Raw genomic sequence first — 24700 nt, 5'->3', positions numbered from 1 at the left:
AATCTGTGTTTTAAATCACACGTGATTATATAGATATTAATTATCCTACATGCCTTTATAACAACAATGGATCCGTGGCGCAATGGTAGCGCGTCTGACTCCAGATTAGAAGGTTGCGTGTTCGATTCACGTCGGGTTCAAATCTATATATTTTTTCTTTTTTTAAATACGTTTTTCCAATGGCTGAAAGCAAGGTTTGACAAGACTAATATAAATTAATTAAATATTAACAACATCTTTAACAACTAGGGTTGAGGAAAAGATAGCTTAAATTGAATTAACTTCTAAAATTGGATTCGCTTTATTCGAAAATTTAGCTTTTTATAAAAAAAATTTAGATTATTTCCATTTATTCAATTTGATGTCGATTTTAAAAATTGATTAAACTGGTTAAATTGAATAACATTCGATTGATATATCATAAGCAATCGATTGGACTATTATTTAAAAAATTAATTTTTTAAATTTTTTATTCCTCTACTACTATCCATAGTAGACTATTAAAAAAATCGATTAATTTAGTAATTGATTGAATTAATTAAATTTTTTGACAAAATTTAATTAAAAAAAATTCAATTTAATCAGTTTGATTCGCTAAGTAATTACTCATCCCTATCTAAAAATTAAAATTAATTTATTTAAAGAATTACGTACTTGAATGATTATTATATATATATATATATATATATATAATTTGAAGGGGGCAAATGCAACTTTTCATTTAGTATTGAACAAAAGTCCACACCAAATCCTTACCATCACCTAACCACATCCATTAACCACGGTTGGTTAACTTAACCCAAGGTATTAAATTATGGCGAATCCAATTCCTACCCACTCCCAACCGTTGGGTGATTAAGCCGGTCGAGGATCATTAATTTGGAGGTCAGACCGGCCATTAAAACCATAACTACGGTTCGATGAACCGGAAACTCAAGAAAATGACCGATTCATCCTCCTCCCCACCTATTTCTACGGGCGCTTCACCGTAGCATCAACCACAGACCACCGTCGCTTCCTTCGACCGTCGTCGTCGTCGCCGCCGCCGCCGCCCTCTGCGCCTCGCCTCGCTCCGTCTTTTCGTAGTTGGCCAGATCTTCGTTTCAGGTACGCTTCTTAGCTCCTTTTTCCAACTCATCCATTGCAGGTTCAAGTCGCGGCCGTCAGATCCAAACCATGGAGGTTGCGCTACCGACGTTTCCGTCCCTCCCCTCCCTGATCCCTCCACCCTACGCGCTCGAGACCCTCGCCGCGGGCCTCCTCGCGACCTCCGTCGTCGCGGCCGCCCTCGCCAGCCTCCCCCTCTCGGTGAGCCCTAATCCCCGTACTATTCCTCAGTCGTTATCATTACCGCGCCAGTTCCCGATGAAAACCCTCGGCTCCGCCAGCCGCGCGCTATCCTGCGCCAGTGCGGGACTGAGATCGAATTAAATCGAATACAGTCCGGCGGTGGTCCCCGCTCCGCGGGGACAAAAGCGCGATTTCATCTACTTGCCCCCGGCATATACCATCGAATATTCCCTTCTTTTTCTCTCTTTTACTTGCAGTTCTTCAAATATCTTGAGGTCGAAACCTTTGGGAAATCTGTTCTTTTACTGATTGTGTAATAATTGTTGATAGATGAATGAAACACGTTTTAGATTTTTTTTTATTGCCCAATTTATTTTCTAGAAAAGTTGCTTTGATAGAGAGTCAAATTCATCTTTTGAATTTTTTTTAAAGTTTTCATTTTTATCTCATGAAGCTTCGTAGATTTGATTAGCAACAATAAGAGGAACGTATGCTTAATTTCAGTGATTGATGTCAGGATCTGGTCTGTGTCCTGGTTTACCCTCAAGTGGCTGGGGAGAATTATGAAGGAAAGAATGAACAAAGTGAGCCCGCCGATGGCGATGGTCACGAAGATGGCAGTGAGGAGGAAGAGGATGATGTGTCTGAGGATGATGGTGCTGCGGGCAATGAAGAAGATGGAAATGGAGAGACATATGAGAACCCTAACGATAATAGTAAGGAAGTCTTCGGCAATGGTGCTGGAGGTGAAGAGAACGAAGAGGATGAGGATGGCAAGGACAAACAAGGAGATGATCCTGAGGATGAAGAAGATAATGATGATGATGATGATGATGAAGATGATGAGAATGAGGATGGTCGAGTCGATGAGGAAGAGAGGGTAGAAGATGATGAAGACCGCGATGACGAGGACGAAGAAGAGGATGAGGAGGCAATTCAACCTCCAAAGAAGAGGAAGAAGTAACCAAAGAAGATGGCAATTTCTAACTTTGGTGTTGTTGTTCCTAGTGCATTAGAGACTACTGTGACAAATAAGAGTTTAATGCTTATGTTCATTGTTGTCATGACTCCTTAGACAATTTGGAAATCTGGATTCAAGCACAATACTTGAAATGTATGGAATTTGCTATACTTTTTAACTTTGCAACCATGATATTGGAAGAACATTTATGCTAAGAGATAGAAGTGTCAGTTTGGTTTGAAGCTGTTATTTCAGAACCAAACTATGCCTCTTCATTCTGATCAAACAGACTAAATAGAAGAAATGGAAGCACATATATATATTTCTCTTGTTTCAGATCAAGTTACACAATCCCAAATCTGGCAAGTTACAATCAATTTTGGCAAATTTCTTGAGGTTACATTCAAACAAAAAAAATAAATCTGCAAGGGTATTTAGTTCCTCCAGTTGTCGGAATGGTGCAAGCTGGTGTTATGCAACTGGATTTTACAGCCAAGTTTACACTAGAGTTTCAAGAGCAGATGACTTACTAAAGATATCTTGATCGTTTGGTGACCTCCTTGTTGGTTAGAGGATCGTGCAACGACATCTACTGTGCCGTTTGGATTTCACCAATTGCTTTTCTGTAAAGAAATGAAAATTTTGTAAATATACGCATGAGCATGATGTACAAGTTTCAGAAAGAAACATGGCCAGCCATTGAAACAACTGAAAGCAAAGATCTGACAAGAGCTACCTACTGGAATCCTCCTGGTGAAGACAAAACTAAGCATGCTAAAGTCAGTAAGAATGAGAACAAATACTTTTAAGATTTCTAAAAAGAATCCTTAAAACTCTCAACCGGGTGATTCTGATGCAATATAGAAGAAATTCAACTAACTCTGAGGATCTATGACTGTCAAAATGAGCAAACTGCTTCAGAGTATCCATGAAGGCCCTAAAGCATCTCTCTACCAGAGAAGTCAGAGCGCAATTAATAAGAAATGCTAACCTGCTAAAGTTCTTACAAAAAGAAGAAAAAGTGAAGTAAAGCTACAACATAAACAAGGTACCACTGTTTTTGTCGAATACAGGAGGCCGAACGACAACATGCATAGTGATGACACCACCAGGAAGCTCACCAACTGGTACCCTGGACTCAGCAATGGTCCTGTTATTCTCCAATATTTTACCCCCATTTATGAGCTTAATATCATTTATTGTTCTTGGAGCAATGTCTTTGCCTACAAGTAAAAGGGTTATCATCTCAGTGATGAAATCTTGATAGAGAAAGGATAAGAAATATGAAATTTTCATGAAGATGAATGATAATGAACCAGACAAGAACCACAGTAGAAGGCAAATCTTAGCATCGAGAATAATCGCTATTTCTAGAACAAAACAATTCATAATGATACATAAAGAAAGGATGCACCACTAATATATGTCATAGTGATAGATTGATGGACATAACCAAATGTTAGGCTTAATTTTATCCATCATTTCTCCAATTTGCAGGTTATTCCAAGAATATGATTATGTTCATATTGTAGTAGGAAGGATAAATGACCAATGCGTTAATAGCTCAAAAAAAAAATTTCAAATCTCTTTCTATGCCAGTTGGCACAAGCGAGACAATAAGTTGACACCCACCGACCGGCACACCAAACTACTTGTGAACTTGAGACGAGGTGAGGGCAAGGTTTGCAGCCTTCCATGGAGCTGTGACATGATGCAAGGAAGACGATGACTAGGGTTGCTCAATGTGCTTTTGCAATGAGTTTCTATGATGAGGTTACAAACAGGATCCACAGCTTTAACAATGAGATTCCAGCCTTCTCTAGCTACGGCTAGGCGTAGACACTTCTTTCGGCCATCCACATCTTACGACAAGATGCAAGGGCAAAGCTTTGGCTACTATGTGACACACAAAGCAAACATGCGGGTTTGTGACGACTGTAACGATGTTTGACGAGGTAAGCCATCACCACCTCCTCCTCTCAATTGTGATCTAATCTCAATTGTGCATTTCAGTTCCTTCCTCTTCATTATCAGTGCTTTTGTTATCAACACCAATTGTTCTGACAGAACGATATTTCAAGCCTCAGTTAAAACACAAAATGTTAACCAAGGTGTTGAGATATGCGTATTCATCCTAGATAGCAACTAACAGGTTATGGTCTTGACAGGAATGAACCACAAACATGATGATAATGTTTCGAAGCGAACACTAAAAAATGTATAGCAAAAACACTGAGATGAATTCATTAAGAAAAAAAGGCGAAGCAACAGAATCACCAATCTACAAAACTAGACCATAAAAACAACAGGATACGAAGTTACAGTAGTTAATTCGTCGCCAATACGAGAAATTTAACGAATCTCACACTATCAAGTGAAAGGACAACGACACCACGATAAGAAGAAGACCAAGGAGTTACCTTGAGGCCACTGTGCGAGTATGAATTCCTTAAGAGAGGCGACAGTGGTGGAAGGTTCATACTTGTTTGGGCCTATGTCGGTGCCGTCAAAGATCCTAAATTTAAGCTCCACCAAGTCCTCTTTCGCCATTCCAAACGATCTCCAACGAAGAGGATAATCTTCAGTTCTGCTCAGCGCAGCGACCTCCCTCGACGCAGATCCAATCCAATCCCAAGGGATAAAAGAGGAAACTTCAAGTCTACAGAAGAAAATCTGTCCAGAATCCCAAGCAAGAGCCGAAACTTACAGCGAATTTCTCCGATCGCCGCCTTCTCCCTGATGAACCTAAAATCTGTCAGTACAAAACCTCAACTCGACGAGAAAATTCCGAAGAACAACTCGAGAAACCAGGACCAATCCTTCACAGCTAGGGCATTTTCACGTCAAGATTGGAGCTTGATGAGAAATCCCCAATTGGGACTCTCTCGTAGACCGAACAAGATTCATGCTGTGGCTGCTCCACTTCCATTATTCCCAATCAGCCCCAAATAAATATTAGGGAAAAATTTTCATTCTAACCCTCATATTTTAAATATATTTCACATGCCCCCTTTGCTTCTATAGCAATTTTAGAGGGCCTCTTTAGCAACCAAAGCTTGCTCGAACAATTTTGATCCTCAACGAAAAGCTAAGCACGATTGGTGGTGACCTTAGACCGAGTAAATTCTCCTCGCTACATCGGTTGTTTTAGATCGCAAACTTTAAATTACTCGTCTAATTCGATAAACCATCCTTGTCACATTGAAATGGATAAGCGAAGAGGAGAGGAACAAACTAACTCTTATTAAATAAGGAATGGATATGATTCTATAAGAGAGTGATTGCCATACAAACTATCAACAAAGAAAAGAATCAATTAAATAAATAAATAAAAATAAATATAAACTCATATCAATCATTCTCCTTGTCAAAGTTAAAGTGACAAATTACTTGAAGACTTATCATCATTAGTACAAATCAAATCTAATTCTTAAGGCAAATAATTTTATTCAGATGCTAAAATAGTGGGAGGGAAAATTTTTGATTCCTTGTTTTTCTTTCTTTTTTTTTTTTGTCAAGTGGCAAAAGAATTAGTTCTTGTCTTTGATGGTCACTACCCACTAATTCATCGTCCTTGCCATTTAGATGTCTTTCAAACTTGAAAATTGTTCTTTAATATGTCAAATCCAACATTATTGGATGCTAAAGGCAGATTCTTTGTACTATTATCATTAATTGAATATCAATTTATCAGAAAAGTTTTGAAGTATTAGAAAAGAATCGAGTTTGTATCTTTGATTGTTTTTTATGTGTATTGTGCACTCAGTCAGTGGCAAAAGCCAAAGATTCGATATGAAAATTCAATTTCACTATGTCAAATTAAAAATAAAAGGAAAAGAAGAAAGAAAAAGGAAATTTTTAGGAGGAAGATCTCTCGCCGGGGCACCTCATCGTCGTCGGCGCCGCCGCACGCCTCCAAGAAGTCATGGATCCCCGCCGTCAAGGGAGGCGGCGAGTTCATAGTCTCAATCGACCAACAAAATCCAGTTTCCGATGATCAAAATCGAATTTTGATAGCTTTGTCTGTTAAAATCGATCGGCTGGAGCTGGGGGGAGGACCCGCGGCGTTCCTGAAATGGTACCGAGAGGCGGAGCTAATCCACTGGCGGCGGAGGTGAGCATCTTGGCGGGGGCAGGCGTTGAGCGGCGTGCCGTGGTTCGAGGCCAGCGCCGACCCAGCCCCCGTCGCCGCACGCCTCCAAGAAGTCATGGATCCCCGCCGTCAAGGGAGGCGGCGAGTTCATAGTCTCAATCGACCAACAAAATCCAGTTTCCGATGATCAAAATCGAATTTTGATAGCTTTGTCTGTTAAAATCGATCCGCTGGGGCTGGGGGGAGGAACCGCCGGCGTTCCTGAAGTGGTACCGAGAGGCGGAGCTGATCCACTGGCGGCGGAGATAAGCATCTTGGTGGGGGCAGGCGTGGAGCGGCGTGCTGCCCAGCCGCCGTCGCTCCTCGGCACGCAGCTCATCGTGATGTGGTGGATGGAGTCGAAGCGGCGGGTGGTCGATCCACTTCTTCGACCCGGACCGCCGAAAACTTCGCCGACGCCACCGGCGACCAAGGATACCCCGAGCCCAGCAGCAAATTCTTCGACCCCTCTCCGTCGCCGGCGACATCAAGGACGCTGTGTACGTTGCCGATAGACGCCGAGAAGCTTCACTGGCTCAAGCTGGCGAGATCAAGCACGCCCTTTTCACGTGAGGTTTAGACAACTAATCTTGATTAATTAAGTCGATTCGCGACCATAATTAACCACAATTACCTTAATTAAGCTTTAAAAAGAATTAACACTGAAAAACAATTACCTTTCCATTCCAACACGCGTAGTCGCGTTGTACCCAACCCCTCAGTGGTTTAACTTGGCAACTGACAATCGTTGCTTAGGTAGAAATTTGGGTATCGCATAAAAGATTTAAGGTAAATACGATCTGGACCACCATTCAATGAAGAGTTACTCCCCACAGGTCAACCACAAGTGTACCTACCACGTGGCATCCTCTAGGTGACTGTTCGACCTTGTAGTCCAAGGTAAAACCTCATTCGTCATCCCGCCTTCTTCGAAGCTACGAAGTCTACGCTTCCCTGTTTCTAGTCTCTTCTCTTAGATCTCGATCCGACGGAGACGGCGACGGCGGCGAAGGATGAAGCTTGGGGTGGCGGAGTGGCGGACGCTGTTCCTGGTGAACCTCGCGGCGATCATGGAGCGCGCCGACGAGGCGCTCCTTCCGTCGGTGTACAAGGAGGTCGGGGCGGCGCTGCACGCCTCGCCCACCGGCCTCGGCTCCCTCACCCTCTTCCGCTCCATCGTCCAGTCAGCCTGCTACCCTCTCGCCGCCTACCTCGCCACCCGCCACAACCGCACCCACGTCATCGCGCTCGGCGCCTTCCTCTGGGCTGCCGCCACCTTCCTCGTCGCCCTCTCCGGCACCTTCCTCCAGGTGTGCGTAATCAATTTCTTCACTTTTTTTGTTGGATTTGCCCTTTTTTTTCTTTGCTTGACGCCGAAGGGATTTTGATTCGCTCGGTCTCGATTGGATGGGACGATTTGTCCAGCTAGGGTTTTGGGCTTCTAAGCCTCTGTTCTTGGTCAATTTTTAATAGTTTTCTACTGCTAGTTCCAATCCCAGAACAATCAAGCAACAAGAGTAATCCCTCTTCTTGTTTCCTCCTTAAAATCTTTCTAAGAGACACTACAACTCCTTGAACAAATTTCTGTACAGAAGAATCAAAGGATTCTTCATACTCAACAATTCCTCTTTCCTTCAGGTGGCAATTTCAAGGGCCTTGAATGGGGTTGGATTAGCATTGGTCACCCCTGCAATTCAATCCCTTGTCGCCGACTCCACCGACGAAAGCACCCGCGGTACAGCTTTCGGATGGCTACAGTTGACCGGCAACCTCGGGTCCATCATCGGCGGCTTCTTCTCCCTCCTTTTAGCTTCCACTACTGTCATGGGAATTGCTGGTTGGAGAGTCGCCTTCCATATCGTCGGCATAATCAGCGTGGTGGTCGGGCTGCTCATCCGGCTCTTTGCCGTGGATCCTCATTTTCTCAATGGCCCTAGGCCAGCAAATGGCCATGTCGCCGGCGGCAATTCGATGTGGGAAGATCTCAAGGCCATGTTCGACGAAGCAAAGAGTGTCATCAAGATCCCATCGTTTCAGATAATTGTGGCTCAGGGAGTCACTGGTTCATTCCCATGGTCGGCATTGTCGTTCGCACCGATGTGGCTGGAGCTCATCGGCTTCTCTCACGAGGGGACGGGGATCATCATGAGCATGTTCATCGTCGCATGCTCGCTCGGAGGACTGATAGGAGGGATGATGGGGGACCTTCTTGGCAAACGCTTCCCCAACTCCGGCAGGATAGTTCTTTCTCAGATCAGTTCTGCCTCGGCGATTCCGCTTGCCGCCTTGCTGATGCTGGTCTTGCCGGACGATCCCTCCACCGGAATCCTACACGGCCTCGTCATCTTCGTCATGGGCTTGAGCATCTCCTGGAATGCTCCAGCTACAAACAAGTATGTCGGAAAATCTGATTCTACAATGCCACCAAATGCATTCTTGTTACTATAATTGTTTTCCATGCAGTCCTATATTTGCAGAGATTGTGCCTGAAGAATCAAGAACAAGCATATATGCTCTGGACCGATCCTTCGAGTCTGTTCTATCTTCGTTTGCCCCTCCGGTCGTCGGCGTCTTAGCGGAGCGTGTTTATGGATACAAGCCGGTGATGATCGGCCGAAGCGAGAACAGTAGTCCCGAAGCTGACCGAGAAAATGCTGCTTCTCTAGCAAAGGCACTCTACACTACGATTGCAATTCCTATGGCACTTTGTTGCTCTATCTATTCCTTCTTGTATTGTACCTATCCGAGAGACCGAGAGAGGGCGCGAATGGATTCCTTGATCGCGTCGGAACTGGAACAGATAGAGCTGGAAAATGCTCACGATAGAGAAGGCGACCGGCATGGCTACCAAAGAAGCGCGATTGATATTGTTAACGACGAGGAAGATCTTGAGAAAGACGGCTCCGACGAACGAACACTACTCTCCGATGAAGTAGACTTCTCAGACCAAATTGAAGGTTAAGTCGGCATTCGAGCAGCAGCAGGGTAGTGTTTTACAAGCAAGCATTGTTCAAGCAACACAAGCGAATACGACTCATAGATATCTGATTAACTATAGAAACGTCTCGCTATTGCCCCCTATTCAGATACACTAGATTGTGTACAAAAATAGATAATGATCTAACAATCTTGAAAAAATATATAAATATTTTTTTACCATTTATTTCACATAATTACAAGATATACGATTCGAATATTCATAATTTTCATATTATATATCGCGCTTATTTTAGATAAAACTTGGGCATTCTCTCTATATCTCTATCGTCTTTAGTTTATATTTTACATGGCACACGGAACAGGGGAAGCTACACCAGAGTTGAACACGTGGACGTTGACGGGTCAAATAAGGCTGGGACCAGGTACTTCCTCCCGCGGGCCCCATGCGCGTTGAAGCTGGCCCCCGTCGCTGGGTCCACCAGCAGGTTCCCCGGGTAGCCGGGGTACGCCCCCTTCCCGTACACCCCCGCGCACGCCGTCGCCGCCTCGAGCGGCGCCTCCCTCGGGCCCTGGTAGAACCCGTCGCCGAACGGGTTGGTGGCGGCGCCCGCCAGCATGCTCGCCAGGTTGATCACCATCCCGTCGACCCCGACGTCGCCGTTGGGCGCCGCCAGCGGCGGCGTCTGCGGGCCGTACGCTGGCTGGTGGAACGGCCACGCGCACTGCCCCGGGCACTGCGCCGCTGCGTTCCCCACCCATATGTACACAGATCGGCCTCTTCCGGTTGCCGCCGAGTGGGATCCGCACCGGCTCATGCAGAACCGCTGAACGGCCACGTCCCCCGCCGTGAGCACCACGCTCAGCGCGCCGCCACCTCTCGCCGCCAAACCGGCGAGGTGAGCGTCGTCGAGGGATTTCCCGAGCGAGTACGACTCGTCGAGGATCTGCCGGCCGAGTGCGAGCCTGGGCGGCGGCGTCCTGTAGGCGGCGTAGTACTTGCGGAGCGAATTCCACCAGGAGGCCACCGACGGCTCAAGGCGGTCCTTCTGGCCGCCGGGTGGCGGGGAGAAGGAAGCGACGAAGTCGGAGACGATGGCTCGTTGGGAAACGGTGAACTTTCCGTAGAATACGAGATTGACAGAGATCCGCCCGGTGAGCATAGTTCCCCTGTGGTAGGTCATGGCGAGCGGCTGTCCATCAGACCCGTGAAACAGAGCAGGCAGCAACAGGAAACAGAGCAGAAAAACAGCCATAGAACTCTGTTTTCAGAGCTCAGCGAAGAGGAGAAGAAGAAGAAGAAGCCTTGAAACTCTGTTTACTGAGTGGCAAAGCGCCTAAGGTGTCACCACTTATATAGTGGTCGATAGGTACCATCAACATCATGATTTATGGGGGAGTGGGGAGGAAAGGGAAAGGAAGGGAGGGGAATAAAGCGAGGGAGAGCTGCGCCATGCACCATGCATTGACGGAGCACGCGGGGGCTGGCGTCGGCAGAAGCGACCGTGAGTTAGGAGCAGAGGCTTTGTGTGTTGGGTGGATGCCAATGATTCTTTTGACGTGAACGCTACTGAAAGGTAAAGGGGGTAGCCACTACGTCTCTGGTTGCGGCAATTAAGAAATCGTCGTCGTTATCGTTTTCGCATGCTGGCGATGATCGAGTGTGGGGCAGGCGAAGACGATGGCAGGTCCATGCCTGGAAGAAAAAATTGTAGCAGGGCGTCGATTATGGGTATATTTCAAATGAATCCTAAATAGGTCTAGGGTTCGGAATGCTTGCTGCATGGAGTACAAAATTATAATTATAGGCTCCAAAAACTAGCAGTTCAGGCTACCTTTCTCGATAGGTTCGACAATTTGACATCTAGAAAATCTCTGATATTGCGAAGTGTTTCGATACCGTATGGTGTCAACTTCCCCATGTTGGATAATTTTATGTGGACTAGCATAATTAATTGGATGCTATTGGGCTTAGCCATAATGGGTAGGCTTGGTCCATTATTTCCTCTATATGTAGAGACCCCTACTCCTAACCCTAACGTAAGTGGATTGTCGCCCCATTGAGACATACACGTAACTTTTGTCTACGGCGGGTGATAGGAGCAGTTTCTTCTCTACTTTCTCTCTATTGTTTAGGTTTCTTTCACAGAAACAAAGATGAACTCATCGGCATCTTCTGCTCCAGGTATTTTTCTAACGTCTAATTATGTCTATCGTGTTTTTCCTCATTTGTCATATTATGAATTAGATATTGTAGATCTTTGTTTTCTTCAATTGGTATCAGAGATAGGTTTTATCAATTCTAATATGACAATGAGTTTTTCCATCTTCAAGCAATCTTTTTTCCTAAATTTATTTTGCGATTTGGAGAAAACCGTCGTGTTGCAATTTGATGAATCTCCGATCATTGGGTGAATTCCTCCGTGACCTTCAAGGGAACATGATTGCCTGGTAGTGCGCTTCATGCGTTCTGCTCTGGTAAATCCACACCCCACGGTGGGCGTTATATTTCTTTGGGAGAGAGAAATATAACCTACTAGATTGTTTATTTCTTTGGGGGTTAATTTGGGATTAGTTGGGAGAAAGAAAAGAGTATCACGATCGGTAAACCTACTAGATGCATTCTGCTCTTGTAACCTGCTCCTATAAACTTCATAATTGAGAGATCCAAACGCGATCTCGCTTGCTGACGCCACGCCCAGATCTGTGCTCGAGGAGATTTACAGTCTGCGGCAGGGCAGCGTGCACAGTTGGAAAGTCAGCCGACTGGTGGAACATGAGCCTTGTGTGCGTCGGTGCGTGGTAAATGTTGTATCTTGTTCGGAGTAGGAAATGAGATCAAAGGGAATCACTCTTAGCCACACAATTAATAATGCCCATGTCGAGCAATAATGCCCATGTACGTCGTTGCTTATTGCGGAGCGAGTTGTTGTTGGGCGTATTAGCGCAGAGTTCTTGATCTGCCTTATTGCTAGGTTATTTGTTAAGCTCGTCGATCTCTCTTGCTAGATCTCTTCGTTTCGTCTCTTGATTCCGTTGCGGATCTCGACTTCAGGCAGTATATCCGCCGGTCGTCCACGGTAAGGCTCCGCCTTTTAGCCGATCGCTTCGATCTTCCGATTTCTTTTGGCATTGTCTCTATTTGGACATGGGATCCGCTGGGAACCGTTCCACCTTCTGTTGTTGGCTGTGTTTTCCTCCGATTCTTAAATTCCGAGGTTCCTTGGTCTGGCATGCAGCTCCATGGGGCTTTCGGTTTGGGAATTTGGCGGTCGAGAGTTAGGCGCCGGTGGTGGAGCATGATTTGGCAGCTGGGTGGTAGGTATTCCGGGTCTTAGTTTTAGTGGAATGCGATCTGAATTCGAGGGTCGAAACTGGGAGACACGACACCCCGTTCCAGTTGTGGAATCTTCACTTGAAACCATAGGGGTTTTGGTTACGGGTTGACTATTTCTTGGTTTTTGCGGATTTTTGAAACCATAGGTTGTAAAAGGTCAAAAAAAAAAAAACTTTGCTTTGGAGGCTCATGAGGAATAGTGTTGGGAGGACTAGGGGGCAATTACATTTTGTGTACATAGTCATATCCTTTGGTAGATGAAGCACTGTTAGTCCGTTGCGTAAAAGCTGTGTAAACTTATACCTTTATTTTTTTTTTTACAAAATAAAAATCTTTAGTATTGGATAATGTGGATCAGGTGGAAAAAGGTGGTAGCCTGGTCATGTTCTTTATGTATGTCTTTAGATGTTCCAACTGTTGTTATTGATTCATTTGTTCATACAATCACTTATTATTTGAAGTCTTCTGTTTTTTTGGATATTATCCTTTTGGAAAAGTCAGATCGTGATTACATTAAAATAGTAATTAATGTGAAATAGTAATTAATGTGGCCTCTTACGGAAAAAAAAATAATAATAATAATTCAAAGGAGAGGTTTGGAGTTTGGAAGGCCGAATGAGAGAGAGAGAGGGAGAGAGGGAGAGCGACGCTTCCCCTCCAGCCTCTCTATTAGTCTCTCCTTGGGACGTTTGGGGTGGGTCACAACTAGCTGCCCCATCCTTGTTTGGTTCTTTTTGCTTGCTTAATTAAGGCAATGACTTTGTTCTTCTCCATTAACCGAATTGCCTACGACATTTGTTATTTTAAATTATCTTAAATTTAAAAGAGGTCTTTTAAATTTAAAATCATTTTGTATTGTTGTTGATATTTTTTCATAGTTGTGAGCTCGCCTTCGCGAGACGGATTATGATAAAATATTATTGTTGGAAAATTATTATTAATGTGACATTAGGAATTATTTTAATAATGCACTTACCCTATCGGTTTGTCTTTATTGATATAGTTCTAATGATTGTAATTATATTTTAAAGTTTTTAGTATCCTTTCGATATTAGCTTTAAAATATAATTATTTTATGTGATGTGAGAATTAATTCATGCATTGTAATTCGGGACCCTTCGGCGGGATTGCATTTGCATGAGATAACTTTATTGTGGTCATAAGCTCTATTTCTTTTGTTGGATATGCTCGACAATAATCTCCCATTAATGTTTAAATTCCAGCTTTGTCTATGAGTATGAACTCTTTACCAAAGTTAAATGAAACATAAGGACTGGGTTGACTCTGTTAAGTTATTCCTTGCCATTTCTAATGTTGATGCTGCCCTTACTAAGAATGAGTTATGTTCCTACAACTGAATGTTCCGCTGTTGTTATAACAAAACATGAAAAATGGACTCATTCTAATAAAGTCTGTTGGCAGCCTTATGTATGCTCAAGTTTGTACATGTCCTGATATTGCTTTTGTTGTGGGTGTACTTGGGAGATACTTGAGTAAACCTGGTGTGGCACATTGGCAAGCTGTAAAACGTGTTTTGAGGTATCTGAAAGGTACCAAAAATTATATGATCACATATAGGAGATCAGATCATCTTGAGGTAACAGGTTATTCTGATTCTGATTATGGAGGTTGCCCAGATGATCATAAGTCCACATCAGGATATATATTCATGTTAGCTGGAGGAGCTATCTCTTGGAAAAGTGTCAAACAAACTCTTACAGCTACATCAACCATGGAAGCAGAGTACATAACTTGTTATGAGGCCACATGTCAAGCGATATGGTTGAAAAACTTTATTGCTGAATTTGATTTTGTGGAGAGTATCTCTAGGCCTCTCACTATATATTGTGATAACTCTGCCGTGGTGAGTTTTTCTCTCAAAAATAAAAGCTCAAAGCGGACCAAACACTTTGACACAAAATTTATGTTTGTGAGAGAGAAGGTTCAAGAGTTTAAAACTCGTGTCGAGCATATCCCTACAGAGCTTAATATTGATGATCTCCTAACCAAAGGCATAACTGTTAAAGCTTTTGTTGATCATGTAACCCGTATGGGTGTAATAAGGCCTTTTGATATTTTGGGTTAGTGGGAGTTTATGCTTATTTTTTTGTTATGACATCACATTTATAATATTTGAGACATTGAATAATATTGAGATATTGCTCAAATAATAACTACTGTTGATATTGCTCAAATAATAACTACTGTTGTATATATGTTGTGATGACATATTGTATATTGTGGAGACATTTCGGACCCAGTCTCAATTTTGTTGTTATTATATGACATCTTGGGCAGATGTTTGGGTCATTCTACTGGAAATAACACTTTGTTCCAATTTTGGCATGTCATTTTGTTGGGTTCTTCCCATTTATCCATATTCCATTTTGTTGTTGGGTCACAGGATATAAGTATCTTACAATGCATGATATCATTATTCCTTCGAATGTGATTTTCTGTATTGTTAAGATGCTTATAGTTCCATTTTGGACCTTTTCGTGTTATGTGTTGACTTATTTTGACATCTTATTATGGTCACATAGTGTTGATTAATCTAATGTATTAATTATGCTGTCCAAGTGGGAGAATGTTGGATAATTTATGTGGACTAGCATAATTAATAGGATGCTATTGGGCTTAGCCATAATGGGTAGGCTTGGTCCATTATTTCCTCTATATGTAGAGACCCCTACTCCTAACCCTAATGTAAGTGTTTTGTCGCCCCATTGAGACATACACGTAATTTTTGTCTACGGCGGGTGATAGGAGCAGTTTCTCTCTTACTTTTCTCTGTATTGTTTAGGTTTCTTTCACAGAAACAAAGATGAAACTCATTGGCATCTTCTGCTCCAGGTATTTTTTCTCTAATGTCTAATTATGTCTATCATGTTGTTTTCCTCATTTGTCATATTATGAATTATAATTATAATAATGACTACAAAACCTATAATAATAGGAAATCATAACTACTACGTATAATAAAATATCAAATAATATTTTAATAAATGCTGATATAATAATTCCAAAAAAAGTCGTTCCTCTAATTTTTGTCCTAAATGATAACTTTGTGGGCTCTGCGATCGCGTGTCTAGTGGAGGCATCAGACAACACCATGAAACGTTACAATACACATTGAAGAATTGGTGATGCTCCATGCAAAAACTAGCAGTTCATGCTACCTTTCTCGATAGGTTCTTCATCCCACACCCAACGCATTTCAGAATCACGGTACTTGTAGTTGGATCTTGTTGTATAACAAATTTGACATCTAGAAAATCTCTGATATTGCGAAGTGTTTCGATACCGTATGGTGTCAACTTCCCCACGCGAACTTTAGATACGTCTGGAGGGCCGAGGGCGCAAAGGAGAAATAGAAGACCCTGTGTAACAATTAAAAGGCAAGTCAGTCCACAAATCAAAAGGCTAATTGTAGTTGTGAAAGGAACTCTGAAAAGCATGGAAGTTATTCTAATTGTTCTCCAGTTTTGTTCACGAGTTTAACACTTGTGATGGATTGTTATGAGGAGGAAGTATTGAAGTAGACCTGGTGTTTGGAATCGACTACGCCCCCCTGCTCCATCTCCCCGAGCAACATTGAAGCAACTTGGACACCAACATCCTCAGGAGGTAGCATCTCTGGTTTCTCATAGGAATCCTCCATGGTATCCATGTCCTCAGGTTTTGGATGGCTGATTGCAATATCTGTGGAAATTAAGCAGCCAGTAGTGGTCTCTGCAACTAATGATACACCGTAGCCTGGCGATCTGCGAGGTGGATTACATAGGAGAATTATTAAACTAAAAACAAACATCCACAAGAACATTTTTTTTAACAAAAAACCAAAGCTCAAAAGGACTATTTAGAGTGAGTTCCATTGAGATTCACTTTGGTTGGGAAAGATTGAGAGTGAGTTAAGAGGACATGAGCAAGATAATGCCAACGTGACCTTAGTTAGGGCAGAGCATCATCGATTGGGTGCAATCAAGTTGGCATTGACTAAACTGATAAGTGATCAAGTCCTAACTGTTCTCCTGTCAGTCTATTACAACTAAGCTAATGGATTTGGGCTGTTGGATATTTATCCCAAGACTAAAATGACAATTCTATCTCACTATCTGCCAATAAACTATCAACATCAATGTGCCATTCATCAGCCAAATTGTACTCACTCCATAGTTGTGAGGTCAAAAATACCAATTTCCAATGAAAAAACAAACCAATAGTTGTGAGGTGAAAGTTCACATCTCCTTATTGTTGATGTTTATAGCTAGATGACTGAAGGAATAAGAAGTCTGATATGATGGTTTAACATGACTTAGAAAGAGAATATTTTAGCACAATAAGTTCCAAATTTCACATGGTGCTTAGAATTTAGCAAATATTCTGAATTAAAAATCACATGCATATCCAAGAACTTGACAAACTATCATAAAGATGATATCATGTACTTAGGCAAACAAAGGGTTACTAGTAGAAAGAATATATATAATTGTACCTTCCACCAGATGGTCCTGATCTATGGTCAGTAAAAATATGAACATCAGGAATGAAGCGATTGAAAGTTCCACGAGCTGCATGTATCATTCGACTACCTATTTGAGGAGATACTCGTGTTGAGAATGTCACCCCTCTAATGCTCTTGACCATTCCTTCATCAACCCAATGGGCTGCCTGCATGTTTTAGTTTTTTGTAAATTAACAAATAAGAGGCATGGTTTATTACTACACAGCTTATGTATTTATCAAGACTCACAGTTAAGCTGGTTGGGACAATTGGAACTCTGAGAATAATCTCACCACCACCGAGGGGAGGAGCTCCTCGATTCACAATTTTCAACTCCAAACCTTCTAACGGAACACCAAATCGCTTGAGTATATGCAGTGTTGTTGTACGGAAGGTATCAACAGAAGGATCTTTAGAATCATTTGTAATTCCTATTTAAAAGGAAAACTATCATGATGTATTTTTTCACAAAATAGGTCACCATACATTGTTAGTCGCACATTAAACATTGTAAAAGATTCATTGGCACTTAACCAGATACAATATAGGTAGTCATAGTATACATTTCTTTTTGTCATGGTTGATGGTGGAACAAAGCACATGAAATGATCAGTATCATTAATCAATGAGTAAGCATTCAATGAACTATACTCTTTTTTTAGGGATACAAGTATTCAAAATAGCCTAGATACAAATTGGTTGATAATTTAACTTCATCAATATTTGAAAAACAAATGTTTCAATATGTGATGTCATGTTTTAAGAAAGGATGTAGGTCGTATCTTTTAAGTTATTCTAGTTTGTTGTTTAGTAGAGCTGGAGTTTCTAACTAAAAGATTATACAGTGTGATTCCCACTTTTTAATCCGGTGGTCCATAAAGATTCAATGTTGTATTATTAAATCAGGTTTGAAAAGATCCTAGAATACTATCAACAAAAAATCTTGTCAAACTTGTTCCCTTTAAATTTACCTTTTTCTACATCCAGTGACTGTTACTTTGCCGATTCGAGAAAAATAGGACACTACCTGGTAGGCATTTCGGCACTGAATACAGGAGATGCAACTAAGACCAGTAAATGATCCTTATGTTATGCTTTTAAATTGAAGGATGGAATTGATAACAACTCTAAACACAATGATGCAGTGCAATTATGAGCCAAAATACTCTAGGAACAACTCAGTATCTTTCTTTGTCAAATATCTATGTTGTAGCAATGTTATTACTTTAGGCTATTTTTATTTTTCTAGGATTTTTAAGTTCATGAAATAGTAGCACAACCAAATACTACATTTGATATCTAGAGTATTGGTAACAAACAACAAAATCCACAAGTTTGCCTAATTTGCTTTGGGGTTGAGCTCAATGCTGAAGTTTCCTTCTTTCAGACTATGTTACCTGTAAAAACGTTTTGTCCATTAACAAGTGATGTGCTACCCTAAGAACAAATTCATATAAGATTCATGTTGATAAAGGATAAGGTTCTTTGCATAATTTTAAATTGGTTGTTAGAGCCCAATGCAACTCTCCAGGTGTTTATTAGAGGTTGGAACTAAAATTGATGGCACTTACAAAACTATATAGATGCAATTTTAGTGTTGGGAGACCTTTTGTTCATTTGCAATGTTATATAATTAAATTGCAGATTTGATTTGCCTTGGTCCAATTATCACAATTTAACTTATCGAATTATATCAGTATGCAACACAATTCAGGCAAGATTTGAACCAGTGGAGTTAGCCAATAAAATCTTATCTACAACTAGTTTCCTGAACAGAAGATGGCAGTAAACTTTTGGCTCATAAGTAACAGAAGGCTAGTGCATCAACCAAGTTGCAGAAATCTAAGATCTAAGGGCCCATTACCAATACATGATAATTATTTTGCTCCTAGCACAAATTCTAGAATGATGTTTGCTTTGCAACAGCAAGTTGAAAGATACAATTACTTGCACTTTTCCTTAGAGAGTATACATAGAAAAGAGAAAGAAACAAAGAGTTAACCTTTAAGCGTAATAGACAGGGGCTTCTTCCCAAACAAGCCCAGCAAGATCAGCGGCTCAAGGAAGTAGCCGATGGAACGACTAAGACCGCAGTCATGTACCAAATACTTGCCTCCGACCAAAACTCCCGGCTTATATGTCAGTTCCGTTCCTACACAAACCAAAAGGATAAATCGATCCAAACTGTCAATAAAAAAAGCTCTGGAAATCAAAGACGTTTAATGGAACAAACAGGATTTCACGGACGGACCTGTCTCGTTGATCACGACGGAGCAGTCGTCGGAGATCTTCTCAATAAGGCGGAGCAAGGAGACCTCGTGGGGCCGAAGCCCTGGAGAAGTTTCATCTGAGCGGATGTCTTCGATGAGAATTGCGTTGGTCGACAGCGTCGCGAGGAGGAGCCGCTGCCGGAAATGGTGGCTCCCACTGAGCCTCATGTACGACGACTTCCCCATCTTCTTGGCGTAAGAGGCTTCTCGGTGCTCGACGCAGCGGAGCCGCTTCCCCATCTTCCTAGCGTAAGAGGCTTCTCGGTGGTCGACGGCGAGCGGCGGGCGGTGGGCGGCAGCGAGAGAGGGAAGAGGATAGAGGGTTTCGGCGAGAGCGTTATATAGGGTTCTATCAAACCCCCAAACCCTTAATTCGATCGAACTGGTCCGGACCGGATAAATTGACCGGTCTATTTCTGGTCAATCATTGAACGATCTAATTAAATTTAAACCAAATCGAACCCGATTATCCTAATAAATACATTGATAAGTCACAATTTAATCGATTTCAATCTTAAATAACCTAGCTAACCACTAAGATCACTTAAGTAATTTCACTAATCGATAATCGGAAGCATTTGAGTGTATAATACATTTGAACAAAATTTAAATCGAAAGTTCAAGCAAGTTTTAAGATCAAAATAACAAAAATGATTTAAAACATGGTGCATTATTTAACTTTTATTTTGATAATTATACATAATTATTTTGGTTTGAGTTTTTAATATGAGATATTTTCACAGGATATAAAAGTTCTCTCTACAAGTTTACTACAAGTTCCAGAGTGAAAAAAGGGGCACAGCAAGTTTACTACAAGTTCCAGAGTGAAAATTATACTCAACAAAAAAAAAGGGGCACAGCAAGTACACTAGCTAGATCTTAAGATCATCACTTAGGTTATACCCAATTAAATATTTCTACTCAACAAAAATTATACGAAGAGATTTTAGACAAAGTTTTGTGTGAAAATCTCTTTCTGAATCAAAGTGTAGATCAAGCCAAACCATTAATTGCATTAGCTCTGCACTTACTCTTTAATCCAACCTCTAAAAGGGCCTTCCCATTCATACAAATTTATTAAAATTTGTATATGTTTTTAAGCGTGCACACACACTTAAAAAGATGTCTATGTGCTTTATTTAAAACTATCTTTGTTTTAATGTGTATAATTATACTTAAGCTCTCTTATCTAAGATGGGAAATAGTATTGTGTCCTATACTTGAAAACATGAAAACAAGCAGGTGCTAACTGTTTTTTTAACGGAGTGAACCTAGAGAGGGAGAGAGTCGCAGAGCAAAGTTAGATGCAAAAGAACTAATTGCTAAAGCCATACAAACATAACGAAAGGACTACAGAGAGACAACCCTTTTGCATCAAACTTTCCATAACCTTCAGACATACACTGGAATTGATCCGAAGAGGATTTTGTTAATCAAATATCACAGTTAAAGAATATCAACTCCTATTTCCAAGGTCCTAGCTTCAAAATCATTGCTCTTTCAAATGTGAACCGAATCGAGAACTTATATACACACGCATCATCCAAAAGAAAAGAAAGATAATCAATAAAACACGCCGAAATAAAAAGGATCCCTCTTTACAATAGTGTAGTTGGAGGAGTGGAAGGATCTGGCAAGAAAAAAAAAGATGAGTAAAACATGGCATCACAAACTCAAAATTACGACAAAATCGAATCACGTTATCAATTAATTGCACGGAGAAAAAGAACGACTATGATTCTATCAAGGAACTAAGTGGTATGGTACCAAACCTTAGATGTGACTGGGTGCGACGGTGGTGTGTGGGCGAGAACAAGCATGGAAGGCGAGATCGACGGTGGTGTGTGGGCGAGATTGCTTGCCACGAGCCTCGGCAAGCAATCGCAGGAAGCCTCGGCGGCAAGCAATCGCAGGAAACCACGAGCCTCGGCAAGCAATCGTAGCAGCCACGAGCCTCGGCAAGCAATCGCAGGAAGGGTCGGCGGAGAGGAAGAGCAAAGTGTGGGTAGGGTTTGTACGCGAACTTGCGTGAAGTGTGGCCGCGGCGTGAGGTTTAGACCGCGGCGTGAGGCTTTAGACCGCGGTTTAACAGGGTGTGGGTAGGGTTCAGATGCGTTAAAAAAAAAAGAAAATAACGGCGGTTATTATAAACCACCGCGAATTAAATTTTAAACCGCCGTAAATTTACTAAACCGCCACAAATCAAATTTAAACTAAATTTTAAACTGCCGCAAATCACTAAACCGCCGCAAATCAAATATAAACCGCCGCTAATAATTTGGTTTTGCGGCGGTTACTTAAAACCGCCGGGAAAACATACAATAGCGGCGGTTTTTAAAACCGCCGCAAAATTGAAATTTTTTAGTAGTGAATTAAAATACTATAATATATAATATAATTAATCCAATTCCAACTATTATTTTGATGACTATTAAAAAAATATTTTTAAAAAATAAATCTTCTAATTATATATATATATATATATTATAATTCAAATATTCAGATTTTATCCGATTAATTTTAAAAGTAGATAATCACTTCTTTTAATTTATTTATAGAATAAATTTAAAATATAATTTTATACATACTTAAAAATTAATTTTTAAAACATTCATCCTTATTAAAATTTAAATTAATATATTAAATTTTAAATTATTTCAAATCAAAATTAAGATATTTATATAAATGTTTTTATATATATCCATACTCTATACTTAAAGCAGTAAAATTTTAAATAAATAGAGTAAAAATTTAAAAGACGCAAGCATTGAAATTTATATAATTATTTCATTAAAAAAGGAATAATATACTAAAATTATAAAAGTTAAGTACCTCAAATGGAAAATATTGCAATTTCCCTTAAGCAGTTCCGTAAGATGATGAAGAAAGAAACTCGTCCTCCGTGCCATCACTCGGTTTGCCATCCGCCGGGTCCCACAAATTGCCTGGGAATCTCTGGACCCCACTCCTCCTCCACCAATAACACCACCACCACTTGGAGACTTCCATTCCAGGCCCCTTCTCCCTCCCTCTGCGAGAAACAAACAAACAAACAGACAAACAGCGGGCACAAACAAAAACCACTTACACCAGTAACTGACGTGGGCCCCTGCTGCTGCGCCAGTGGGGCGCATGATTTTTCAACCTCTCTGTTTACTACTCAATAAATGTCCATCCTCCGTTCCTGTCACTGATTTCAATTTTATTAGCAAATAGAAGTTTAAATTTTACCCATTTTCTAAAGGCGAAATCCGCATTAACACAATCGGCTCCACGACCATTTATGAGGAGGTAAATCGAAAAACTGCAGTTCACGACGCATAATATAATTGAGTTGATTACGATGATTATAAAAGAAAACAGTCGTTCAAATCTTGATGAAATCAAAATAATACCTTACTTCATCGTGGCCAACTGCAAGACGAAGCAGAATTATAAAGAGAGAGCAAAGATTTGAATCTCGATGAAATCAAAATAATAATTTTCTTTATCGTGATCAATTGCGAAATAGACCATGTAAAAAAAAATGACAATCCCCAGTAGCCACATCTTTGGAGGTGGTCGGCCCGATCCTACGAAAATTTCCCACCGACCACCAGCGTAAATCGGGAAACGCAAACAGCGGTCAATCCAGATGCCCAACATCCTTTGATTGTGTTCCCCATTTGGAAGAAAATTCTTGTAAATACGTCGTAGCTGGGGATCGAACCGCGGGTCCCTGAGTTACAACTCAGAAGTCCTACCGTTACACCATTGCCCTGGAGACGTGAAATAGACTATGTAAAACTGCTAGAGTGATGGATTTCAGTACCTTGGCACTGTTGTGACTTAGGTGGATATTTTTTTTTCTCTTCCTTTCATATCCATCCTATTTCCGTCCTTGTAAACATAGTGAGTTGGACGGACAGCCAATAAAAGGCAGTGGGGGAAAAAAATCTTCGACTGCTTCTTCTTCTTCTCTTTCTCAGTACCTTTACGCGCAGTGTACTTTGCGCGATGTCCGCTGTCTTGGCTGCGTCGTTGCTGCTCTTCCTCTCCGCCTTCTTCCTCCGGCCGAGGATCTCCGCCTCCGCCTCCCCACCGACCTCCGCGTCGGCTACTACTCCGAGAGCTGCCCCTCCGCGGAGCGCCTCGTGCGGGAGGCGATCCGGGCGGCGATGGCCCGCGAGCCGCGGAGTGGGGCCTCCGTCATGCGGCTCCAGTTCCACGACTGCTTCGTCAACGTGAGAATAGTAGTAGTACTGGTTCGTTCTGATGGATCGATCGGTTGGTTCTCGGATTGATTTCTGTTGATGGATCGATCGACCGCGCAGGGCTGCGACGGGTCCGTGCTGCTCGACGACACGCCTACCATGGTCGGCGAGAAGCTGGCTCTGTCCAACATCAACTCGCTGCGGTCCTTCGAGGTGATCGACGAGGCGAAGGCGGCGGTGGAGAAGGAGTGTCCTGGCGTCGTCTCCTGCGCCGATATCGTCGTCATCGCCGCCAGAGACGCCGTCGCCCTGGTAATAAACAGTCTGACCCAGTCAAGATTCTTTCTTTTTTTGGGTATCGGTTGGTTGATCGGGAAATCTGTGGATTGATTGCAGAGCGGAGGGCCGGAGTGGGAAGTGAGGCTCGGGCGGGAGGACAGCCTGATCGCCAGCCAGGAGGCGTCGGACGAGATCATGCCGAGCCCCAGGGCCAACGCCACCGCCCTCATCAGCCTCTTCGCCCGCTTCAACCTCACCGTCGTCGACCTGGTCGCGCTCTCCGGCTCCCACTCCATCGGCGAAGGCCGTTGCTTCTCCATCGTCTTCAGGCTCTACAACCAGTCCGGCACCGGCCGGCCCGACCCCGCCATGGACCCCGCCTACCGCGAGAAGCTCGACGCGCTGTGTCCCCTGGGAGGCGACGGCAACGTCACCGGCGGGCTCGACGCCACGCCCACCGTCTTCGACAACCAGTACTTCAAGGACCTGGTGCAGCTGAGGGGGTTCCTGAACGCCGACCAGACGCTCTTCTCCGGCGGCGAGAAAGCGACGAAGAAGGTGGTGGAGAGGTTCAGCAGGGATCAGGGAGCTTTCTTCGCCGCCTTCGTCGAGGGGATGATCAAAATGGGGGAGTTGCAGACGGAGCAGAGAAGCGAGATCAGGCGGAACTGTCGGGTAGTCAACGATCGGCGACCGACCGCCGTCTTCTCTGAATTTTGATGTATCAACAAAGATTTTCATGCAATAAAGTACGAGCAAAGAAGTTTTCATGCAGCCAAACAAGTTTTCATAGACAT

At 42.3% G+C, this 24700-nt stretch overlaps 6 protein-coding genes and 1 non-coding gene across 10 annotated transcripts; 4 read left to right on the top strand and 3 right to left on the bottom strand.

Moving 5' to 3' along the window:
* Nucleotides 1-68: 68 nt before the first annotated feature.
* Nucleotides 69-140, top strand: TRNAW-CCA (transfer RNA tryptophan (anticodon CCA)). The gene has a single exon. It is a non-coding gene; the product is annotated as a tRNA-Trp (tRNA).
* An 876-nt stretch (nucleotides 141-1016) lies between these two features.
* Nucleotides 1017-2466, top strand: LOC141835913 (uncharacterized). Its single transcript, XM_074723314.1, has 2 exons — nucleotides 1017-1308; nucleotides 1808-2466. The coding sequence occupies exons 1-2, from the start codon at nucleotides 1177-1179 to the stop codon at nucleotides 2252-2254; spliced, it is 579 nt and encodes a 192-aa protein (XP_074579415.1). The 5' UTR covers nucleotides 1017-1176; the 3' UTR covers nucleotides 2255-2466.
* Nucleotides 2467-2546: 80 nt separating this feature from the next.
* Nucleotides 2547-5164, bottom strand: LOC141835914 (membrane-anchored ubiquitin-fold protein 3-like). Of its 2 annotated transcripts, none has more exons than XM_074723315.1 (4): nucleotides 5060-5164; nucleotides 4672-4987; nucleotides 3304-3474; nucleotides 2547-2874 (listed from the first exon to the last, which is right to left on the bottom strand). In XM_074723315.1, the coding sequence occupies exons 2-4, from the start codon at nucleotides 4799-4801 to the stop codon at nucleotides 2819-2821; spliced, it is 357 nt and encodes a 118-aa protein (XP_074579416.1). In that variant the 5' UTR covers nucleotides 4802-4987; nucleotides 5060-5164; the 3' UTR covers nucleotides 2547-2818. The 2 variants fall into 2 exon arrangements, with proteins under 2 accessions (XP_074579416.1, XP_074579417.1); XM_074723316.1 differs by having other exon boundaries at nucleotides 5066-5164.
* A 2077-nt stretch (nucleotides 5165-7241) lies between these two features.
* Nucleotides 7242-9586, top strand: LOC141835817 (uncharacterized). 2 transcript variants are annotated; one of them, XM_074723188.1, is made up of 3 exons: nucleotides 7242-7693; nucleotides 8022-8776; nucleotides 8847-9586. In XM_074723188.1, the coding sequence occupies exons 1-3, from the start codon at nucleotides 7397-7399 to the stop codon at nucleotides 9343-9345; spliced, it is 1551 nt and encodes a 516-aa protein (XP_074579289.1). In that variant the 5' UTR covers nucleotides 7242-7396; the 3' UTR covers nucleotides 9346-9586. The 2 variants fall into 2 exon arrangements, with proteins under 2 accessions (XP_074579289.1, XP_074579290.1); XM_074723189.1 differs by having other exon boundaries at nucleotides 8861-8962.
* Nucleotides 9587-9630: 44 nt separating this feature from the next.
* Nucleotides 9631-10645, bottom strand: LOC141835816 (protein PHOSPHATE-INDUCED 1 homolog). The gene has a single exon (XM_074723187.1). It carries the CDS (start codon nucleotides 10574-10576, stop codon nucleotides 9692-9694), a length of 885 nt encoding a protein of 294 aa, XP_074579288.1. The 5' UTR covers nucleotides 10577-10645; the 3' UTR covers nucleotides 9631-9691.
* A 4962-nt stretch (nucleotides 10646-15607) lies between these two features.
* LOC141836293 (putative RNA 3'-terminal phosphate cyclase-like protein) lies at nucleotides 15608-21457 on the bottom strand. 2 transcript variants are annotated; one of them, XM_074723750.1, is made up of 7 exons: nucleotides 21204-21457; nucleotides 19413-19847; nucleotides 19164-19313; nucleotides 17411-17505; nucleotides 17153-17328; nucleotides 16202-16421; nucleotides 15608-16037 (listed from the first exon to the last, which is right to left on the bottom strand). In XM_074723750.1, exons 2-7 carry the CDS (start codon nucleotides 19669-19671, stop codon nucleotides 15828-15830), a joined length of 1110 nt encoding a protein of 369 aa, XP_074579851.1. In that variant the 5' UTR covers nucleotides 19672-19847; nucleotides 21204-21457; the 3' UTR covers nucleotides 15608-15827. The 2 variants fall into 2 exon arrangements, with proteins under 2 accessions (XP_074579851.1, XP_074579850.1); XM_074723749.1 differs by having other exon boundaries at nucleotides 17411-17592; nucleotides 21204-21456.
* A 1930-nt stretch (nucleotides 21458-23387) lies between these two features.
* Nucleotides 23388-24700, top strand: LOC141835733 (peroxidase 17-like). Its single transcript, XM_074723106.1, is given in 4 exon segments — nucleotides 23388-23508; nucleotides 23511-23654; nucleotides 23745-23936; nucleotides 24021-24700. Coding segments are annotated over 4 exon segments (1020 nt in total). The 5' UTR covers nucleotides 23388-23427; the 3' UTR covers nucleotides 24624-24700.

Source organism: Curcuma longa, chromosome 10, assembly GCF_044706935.1.
Source record: "Curcuma longa cultivar G26 ecotype Majalengka, Jawa Barat chromosome 10, ITB_CL_G26_1.1, whole genome shotgun sequence".
NCBI classification, from domain to species: domain Eukaryota; kingdom Viridiplantae; phylum Streptophyta; class Magnoliopsida; order Zingiberales; family Zingiberaceae; genus Curcuma; species Curcuma longa.
This window is presented reverse-complemented; position numbering and strand designations above follow the sequence as displayed.